The following is a 9,267-nucleotide window of genomic DNA, read 5'->3' on the forward strand; positions in this document are numbered from 1 at the left end:
ACAGGACAACATAAGCTACAGGTCTTTGGGAAAGCAAGCCAATAAAAAAAGTATACCATGTGACTCATGGAGGCGAAATAGTAGGTGCTGGTGGTCGGAGGGCGTATGTTATGCAAGTTGAGAACGAAACGTCCTTAGGAACGTCCCAATTATTGACTGTTGTAAACGGGCCGGTTACACCACACCAGCCAGGCGCGGTATGCAAAGCGTAACACAAGCTCATTAATCTCTGGTTGAACTTTTACGTGGGTCGCTTGCTGAAGAGTTTCTCGTGAAGGTTCCCTACCTTCACTGTTAGATAAATAATAGTCTGAAGCAGCAAGACTTGAAGGACAATTTAATGAGCTACAATTTAAGTACAAACACTAGGTTTTATACTCACAACTACTAATAAAGAAGTCTAGCAAGAGCCATGTTAAAGTATAAATCATGAAGGTAGATTCCTGCAGAGTTACCGAGCTACCTGGCTACAACTGTTCTGTTCCAATCCTGTCCTAGTTATTGATTGTACGCGAATAAACATTCATCCCCCCATCATCATCCATCCATCACCTCACTCTCCACAGTTTGATCGAGCCGAACGCATATTCCAAGATACAAATACTGGCTCGACCCGCAAAAATACAGATGGGGCCTATTATTTCAGTGACAATCACGATTCAATTTCCTTCTTGACGGAAGGGAGCGTCCGGATCAATCGCACCGATGCTGCAGCTCAGAAGAGAAGAGGCTGTTGACTTCCAAGGTCGGAAAACAACCATGTTTTCATGGTGTGGAGGATATGTAATACTGCCCCTATACCTGCATTACAATCGTGTGATATCGTCCGCACAGACAAAGCCATAACCTCTTACCGCTTTAACTTTGCCCACTCCGAGAGTTGATGTTCCAGTTTCTCGGGGTTTTAAAGACTGGAATAATTTAAAGGTTAAATATTTTACGCATCACCAATATTCGCCCCCAAAAAGAAAGAAAGCATGCATTTTCCTTCCATTTACGATCCATCATTCGGTGCTGGAGGTTTGATAAATAGCGCTTCAAACGAACTTCCGACCCAGTCCCTTATTTCATTCATACAAAATATCAAGTGTGGTACAACCGTTCGCCCCCCAAAAAACAACTACAAACAAACTAGCCAGCCACCCACCAGAGATACGCCACAAACTAAGGACGAAGAGTGCCCGTAGAGAAAATAAAAAGGTTCACAGTACCCAGTTCGGATCCCGAGTTTGAGCAAAAGGAAATCGGAACACCCTTTCGAGTGCCACCATGACTAAGTACCTCTGCGTATGTGTGTGTGTGTGTGTTTGTGTGAAAAGCCACAAAATGGGGAGATAAAAATCATTTCTTATGCTGATGGCGCTATTTGGATGGATGAGGATATACAACCGACGGTTCATTTGTTCCCCTAGACCGGTTCGGACAGCGAAGAAGCACATCAAGTAGTTCAGTCATCTGTCTGCTTGACGTATTATCGCTTCTTCTACTTTGGCAGTATAAAGTCAAGAGAGAGGTCTAGGACTTCGATTTCTGCCTTCCGTGACTTTTCGTAACCGGAGCTGTTTAGTGTGGATGGCTTGCGATTAGACACCAGTCCTCCCGAGTGAAAATCCAGCGCCACTAACACTCTTCCGCCGGACAATCTCACGTAAACTATTCATTAATTCAAAGGGACTGTGTTGATGCAACAGGATAATTTACAGCTAGAACTGGCATCTCCAGCACATTTTCCACGCCTTTCAAGATTTATGCTGCAACACCCCTTTTTCTCAAGCGTTTTCTTTCTGATTCTACCTTACCAGATTTTTCTTCACCCTGAAAGGAAACTGAATCCAGTTCCACATGTCAATTGTCCGTTTTAACCAACAACAGAGTTCATCAATGGTTCGAACTTTGCTAGTACATCTCAAAATTTCAACAGCATACGTGTTTTACGCTTTTCTATGAGTTTTGAGAGATGTTTTTTGACGGTTTCCCAGATATTTTTGGTATCGTCCGACTCTATTATGACGGTACCCCAGATATTAGGGTAACAAGACGTATAATTAGATTTTTGCCAACGCATAGGGACATGATTGATGCTCATCACACAGCAAATGCAGTGGGCTGTTCATGTCATGAGAATGACACCGGACGACCAATGCCGTAAATAGGAGGCGTTGTAAACCCAAATTGAGATGGTGTGATGGCGTTGATGCGTTCGCCAGAAAGGCCAGAATAATAGGTTGGCAGACGACGGTGTTAGGCCGTGAACCGGTATCGAGGATTATTGCAGCAGGCCGAGAACGCGAAGCTAGAAAAAACTGTATTTTACATCCTGATAACAATACATTTGGATTTTTGGCGCCTTACCATACGTTTTTGAAGGTCCTGAATTAAAGAAAAGTGGCCCGTACATTTGTTGTTTAGTCCTTAGGTTTCGTGATAGATTCTCTTCTATTCTAGGTCTCAACTAGGGTTATTTAGACGGTTTCCTATATATTTGTATTTTTTCTGTTTTCATATTTTTTATGCTTCCCAAAATCGTATTGGTTTCGTTCCACAGTTTTTAACGGCTTTCCAGATATGTTTGCTTCCATAATATTTTTAGATTTGATATGATGGTTATGAAAGCTCATAACGCTCGTTAAAGGCAGAACTTTAAACAAAATCTGTGTCAAAAAAACATTGTGTTCCTACATGTTGGTTAAAAGTAGAGTTGCAAGAAGGATTTTCCGTATAGCGAATAAACCTCGATGTGAAACTATAAATATATGCGACAAGCGTAAAAATTCTGGGGACGAAATCAAAAATATCCAGTGAATAAATTAACCAAAGCTAGCAAAACTTACACAAAACTCAAAAATAGATTCAAATACTGTGAGCGATGCATTATCTGCCACATTCACTTCACAACAGTCGGATGGTTTGGGATCTTCGGACAGAAGCTCCCGAAGAATGGTACATCGCATCTGCTGGCACCTCTTCTAACACCTCGCAAGCATTCATTGTTGACCTACAAATGAACATGAATAAGCTTTCCTTGAAACGCCACAGTAGAGGTTTCCTTCGGTGTCCTTGCGAGAACCAAACAGTTGAAGCTATTGTCAGTTCCATTGTGGTGCTATGGCTGAAAGAAAGCGTATACCTACGTCTTGTTTTGCACAGAACTAGGTGAGTGTTATTAAATTAAGCTGACAGCTGAATCTCCCCGCCCGACGTTACTCATTGGAAGTGACAAAAATATGGAACAAACGCACCGTTATCTCGCTTCAAGGATCTTGCTCCTTGCCCCGGCCTGTCAACACGTGCACAGTCTGTCCTTCGGGTTGCCAACAGTCCATCGAAAATGACTCTCCACACCAAACTTCTCGGCCACCCGGCGTAAGCTGGATGGCGTCAGCAGGGCGGGGAACCACACAAAGTGGCGCACCACACAAACCCCCGCCGGAAGTATTAATCGTCATCTGCTTGCCCACTGACAGTGGGTCGGTTTCTTTATTGCTGCGACCGTGTCATTGCAGCAAACGCAGAAGCCATTATTTGTTTCCGGTGTCCTAAATTTCTGCACCGACAAACGACATTCCCTGGCATATGGGGAGCCGTTCCCAGCTGCATAACATATGTATCCTAAGAAAGTTCATTTTCCCCACCGCATGTGTGATAATGTATTTGTCCAACTGTCTAACTGTCCGATAATTGCCGATAACGTGTATTAAAATGCCGACCACAATTATTATTGTTCACTAGAAGGCATTTGATGGTGTCGAGAAAAATGCGTTTTCCATTTCCATTATTCCCGTATGCGTATCGTGCTGGTACATCACCACCATTATCACCTTCCAAGTAGAGCAAACTTCCTTTTCCATCCCGCGACACATAATTTATGACACTTGCACCGCACCAAATAAATGGATGTTCGGTGTGCATAATGACGACGGCGACCATGCGACCGCGGCCACGTATTATAGCTATCCGGCCCCGGGTTTTGCTCACAAAACAATCACAGCCAATGGCAACACCGGCGGCAGTAGTAGTAAAACCGGGAGATAAAGCAAGGTAAAATCTGTGCGATAAAACCGGTGCGGTTGGTGATAGTGCTGGCAAAAACAGAAAAAAAGCACTGAGCCCTCTGGAGAGAAAGCGAAATTTCATTTCACCACAATCGTTCCTGTGACGTGGCGCATAACATCAAGCCGTAATAAAAACGGTGCAATGTGCGGCCATAAAAGCCACCATTGCTCGATATGGTGATGATATACGGCTAAGGTGACAATTGAATTTCTCCGCTTCGATTCGCCACACACCGATGCCGATCATAACCCATTACGGTACGCCGTGGGCGGAAGCTTAATCGAAATCAAAGTGATAATACCCACCAACTAGAGGGCGACAAGTCAAAGTCGATTTAATTCCCGCCGCGAGACCTTTTAATCAAACCGCCCGGGGCCGGCAACGGTTAGCAGAAGCTCCGTATGCATGTACATATTTCGGTCAACATTTGCGTCTACATTAGCTACCAGGTCCAGGTCCAGGTCCAGATCTCACCTCCACCGATCCTGTGACTTTGACTGAAAAATGAAGCCATGAAAGACAGTACACCTTTTTGCAACTACACCACTTCCACTTCACCAATCACAGGAATGACGTCATTCGAGCAGTGAAAGCTTTCGTAAAGCTTCTCGCCCTTGCTCGCTTCCAGGAAGGTAAGCGAACGAAAGCTCTTCGCGATGATGGACTGATGCGATGAAGCGCGAGGGTTTGGGAGACAGGCGGGTACGCGGGATTTTGATTGAATTCCTCTTCTCCCGAGTTTGGATGGGCGGCCAGCTTGTGACGTCCGTGGGACGCACTTTATCGTGTGCCGCGTGAACATTGCGTAGGTTGCAGCTGAATGGCGTAGTTGGCCCGATGCTGCTGATGGGTTCAATTTATCTTTTTGTAGAAATTTTGCGTGTGTCTCTAAACCGTGACTCCGCCTTCTGTATTCTGGCCTTTATGTATGGGACAGAGCAGTACGTACAAAGCAACGATACAATTAATTCGGTTCCGTTCCAACATCTGGGTACGGAGAATGTGACTAAAAAGGCATTTAACTAGAAATTGGATTTTGTTTCGGAAGATGAACACATTCTCATTAGATAAATTTGATAGCAAATGCTACATACCTTCCGGGCGACGAGCCCGAAAATCTCATTTTGCATGCAACGGACAGGTATATGGAGTGTAGCCCGGATAGCATACAAAACAACAAAAAACCAAAACCAAAACAAGCTATCTTCCATGCCGATCAGCCATCACAAACACATTCGTATGCATCGATCAGTCAACCGAACGGATGGACGACGACGGACGCCGCAACCCCATGGTTCGCACACACGACTTTCCAGCGTGCGATTTGCAATGACCCACATTTTCAAGGTGGCACCAATTAAAGGGCAAGGTGGTAAAACGGGCCGGACAAAAGAGAATGTTGATCTCGCAGGCAGCAGCTAGCACCCACCGTCAACGTTGGTGATCTCACACCAACACGAAGAAAGAACTGGATGGAATCTCCTGGCCGCGCCCTTCCCCGGCAAGCATTCCGAACTCTGATCTCCGAGCTTTTGCTTTGCGTTTCGGGCCCAACCCCCGCCCAAACGGACGTGCATTGACCCCAAGATCGCGCGGTAAAGATGTGGTAAGGCAACGGGGGACTCTCTATTCACTCCAAAGTGTGTGAGTGCAGAAATGTGGTACAGTGGGCTACAAAAATTGGTGCTGGGAAGTGATTTTTATTGTTGTGTTTCGTAGTTGAATATTTTTCTATTATTTTGGAAATTATGTTGACATCGAAATCTCTTTAAAGTTGTTGAAATCTTTTCAATTTCGATTTGATTTTCGAAAATATTTTGAATCAGCTAGGAACTTAACGTGCTTCCCAAAACAGAGTTTAAATAAAAAGACACAACACAGGACAGGACAATCACAGAAATATAAAACACAAATAAACGGTCACAAACGTACGCTAATGCCATAATGTAAATTTTTGTAAGTTTTCCTTTCGGAAATCAATATATCCCTCCTCCTTTTTTCATTTTCAACTTCTTCTTTGGCCTAACGACCTCTGGTCGTTGGGTCATGCATGCCATTTCTGACTTACTAGAGTTAATGATAACACATAGTTGGATAGTCAGTCCTCACTACATTGATAAGCCTTAGCATATGGACAATCATCGCGAATTAAATAAATAAACTTATTCGCACATAGTAATAGGTCTTCGACTCCTTTTTCATGGCTGAGCGATCTGTTAAGGTCATACCTGCAATTTCTCGTATACAAACCTTGTAGATACCACGTAGTTGAATAGTCGGTCCTCACTACGGGGAGGTATGGTCTAGATGCCTCTGCCTCTGCCGCCGGAGCGCCCATAAGCGCCCAGGTGAGAGAGAGAGAGCTAAAGGAACTTCTTTTAAAATAGTTTATTCAAATAAAACACTTTACAAAAGTGTAGGAGCCTTATCCTTGAAACCTTGTAGCTTAGTGCCACGCCTTATGCCAGAACTTAAAAAAACTTCTAAACTTTCTTATACTTCCTTCAAAACAGATATTTGGCCTACTTGATAGGTTCTTGATTTTTTCACCTCTTACAAATTTCGAGTCAAGGCCTAGTGATACGAAACTGTTTGCGCCCACTCTCGGAGGTGCTCTTACGGCATGCACTAAGGAAATGTATCTCCAGGCTTGCCCCTTTCTATAGTTAATTTGCCTAGAATTGTTAATCTATCTACGCATCCTTAGTAGAACAACTAAATGAGGTCTGCATTCGGTCATATAGATTTTGTTGTGTTAAAGATCTGCACTTATATGCCACTTTGTCTTATGACCGCCGGCTATTAGAGCATCATTTGAATTGTATTTTATTGGGGTAACACAGCAAGGAGGCATAAATCTGACTACTTTTCCACTTCTACTATTTTTCATGAAGAAACATTTTTTTATCAAGTCATCTGCAGCTACTTTCCGACGCGGACTGTAGTAACCTGTTACTGCCTTTACCTAACCGCAAGCCACTGGTGGCCGTTTTCCAAAGAATTCTCACAGCGCTCGCGGTGTTTGCGAAGGATACGCGTAGCATTGTGAATTGATGTGTGCATTCCACACTTAGCGGCATCCGAGTGGTGCAGTGGTGGTGCTATGGCCGCGGGTTGTTGCTTTGGGTTCACTTTTACCATCTTCCAAATACACCCAAAACTTGTCCCTCTCAAGGGCATCGGTAACTGCCCAGCAACAGCAACAATTCTCCAAATGCAAACACCCATTCCAAGGCGTGCGTGTGTGTCTGAGTGTGTTTATATCCACCCCAGGCTGCTGCGGCCAAAACCAGTTGAATGCTCTCCCGTATGTGTGGGGTCAAGCATGGTTTTTCGTCTTTTTGCAAGTGAATGTCCGCCGAGGAGAACAGGTGATTTTGGTGTGATCGCTGCACACGCATCGAAAAGGCACGCACACACAAGCACCCCGATTTGTGGTGTGGAATTAAAAGACTTGACGCACAGTTTGCGAACGCAAGCGACGAACTCGATCGCCGATTTCCGACGCCGATTTGTCCGCCTTTGATCGCTATGCAAAATCGCTACACCGCCACACGGTGCTGCACAGTTAGGTTTTGTTTAGTGTTGGTGAGTTTGCTCGCACCGCAGCCTCCGCCAAACGCTTTTCTAAGCCCTTCCCGTCACGATCTCCGCGACGATCTCTGCACCGGGACTCACCTGCAGCTTCGCGTTCCCAATACCCGTATGTACCGCTAGTGGAAACGCGAAGAATGCTCTCACATGCCGGGGCTCGATCTTCTCGTGAAAGGTCGATCTTTCAATTGGCTTGCCTCGTATGCCTCTACGTGTGTGTGTGTGTGTATGAGTAGGGCGCGCACACGCGCATTTAAGCCATTTATTCAGTTATTTTCTATGCGCCGTTCTTCATTCGTTCTGATTTCGTTCGTTTTCGTCGTATTCTTCTCTTCTGTCTCTTTTAACCGCTTCTTCGTCTTCTTCTTGTGCTTCTTCTCGCCAACCATCAGCTGTGGGACGTCTGTTGATGCCGCTGCGCTCGATCTCGATCTCGAGGTGGCCGTTGTTGTTTATTCGTAAATATTCGTCAACGGGTGCCAAACCGAACAGTGCGCAACCCAACGGGAACTTCTCGTCGCTCGTCGGTCGGAAACTCGGTTCGAAAATTCATCGCGTGCGGCCGCGCGGACAGGTTGTGTGCAAAGCGAACGGAACCGGGCTTCGGTCGGTGCTCGGTCGCAGGTTGCATAAGACTTTCCAGCCTCAGCTGGTGCATACGCCGCAGTTCCTGCTCGTGATTGTGTGGCTCGGTGGAAAAGCACTATGCGTCTGTAACGCAGCGTCCAGTGTCCATAACGAGACCGTGCGAACAGAAAGTGCGCTGCGGTGTGCAACGTGTGCACACTGGAATTGAGCTTCGTGTCCGGGTGTCCGAGTGTGCGTGTGTGTCAGTGTTTTCGTACAACATGTCGTCGAATCCGTGCAAACACGGTGACCGAGAGAAGGATCAGAATAATAATTTCGTCAACGCGACCGCCCACGGCGGGGCGGGAATCGATCGCGAAGCCCGGGCCCGTCGCATCGCGTCCCGATCGGCGAGGGATGATCTCCAGATGTTTCGCGGGACGCGCAATCAGCACCACTACCAGCAGCAGCATCCACAGCAGCAGTCACCAGCATCAGGTGGCGGAGGTGGAGGCCGTGCTGACCGGGACACGACGCCCGGCAATGGGTGTGGTAATGGGGGCGGGCCACAAATGACCGCTAAAACTATGTGGGGCAATGTCAGTGCCATCAAGGAGCTGCGCGACCAGGAGCAAAGCGATCGACAGCTCGGCACTCGTGCCACGGGGCGCCGACAGTGAGCAAGCACCTATGTGGAGTATGCACCAAAATGCTCGTGTATGTGTGTGTACGCAATTTTGTCTTATGTTAACGCCTTTCCTCGAACAACATCGTCCATTAAGAACATTTAGCTCGTATGTTTTTTTGGAGTCCTCCTCCTCCTAGCAGCTTCCCCAGACTTCGTCACATTGTGCTGTGAATAGCTAATTTTACAATAAACAAACGACTCCCTTCGATTGTCCACCCGGACACAACCGACCGGACTACCCGAAGGCACCACAAAGTCTAATTCTTTCTGCTCCTGTGTGATATATTGGATACGTGTATTAGATAAACAAGAAATAGAAGAGAAGGAAGAAGAAGCTCAAGCTCAAATGGACATTGTATGCGCTG

General features: G+C 46.0%; 1 protein-coding gene across 1 annotated transcript; it reads left to right on the forward strand.

Annotated features, from left to right (window-relative positions):
* The first annotated feature begins 8,037 nt into the window (after positions 1-8,037).
* On the forward strand, positions 8,038-9,219 carry LOC118507872. The gene has a single exon (XM_036047079.1). It carries the CDS (start codon positions 8,496-8,498, stop codon positions 8,892-8,894), a length of 399 nt encoding a protein of 132 aa, XP_035902972.1. The 5' UTR covers positions 8,038-8,495; the 3' UTR covers positions 8,895-9,219.
* Positions 9,220-9,267: the final 48 nt, after the last annotated feature.

Source organism: Anopheles stephensi, chromosome 2 (assembly GCF_013141755.1).
Source record: "Anopheles stephensi strain Indian chromosome 2, UCI_ANSTEP_V1.0, whole genome shotgun sequence".
In the NCBI taxonomy this organism is placed as follows: Eukaryota; Metazoa; Arthropoda; class Insecta; order Diptera; family Culicidae; genus Anopheles; species Anopheles stephensi.

Bases quoted from the DNA above. Each gene is read 5' to 3' on its own strand.
- LOC118507872 (XM_036047079.1), top strand. From the start codon at position 8,496: ATGTCGTCGAATCCGTGCAAACACGGTGACCGAGAGAAGGATCAGAAT.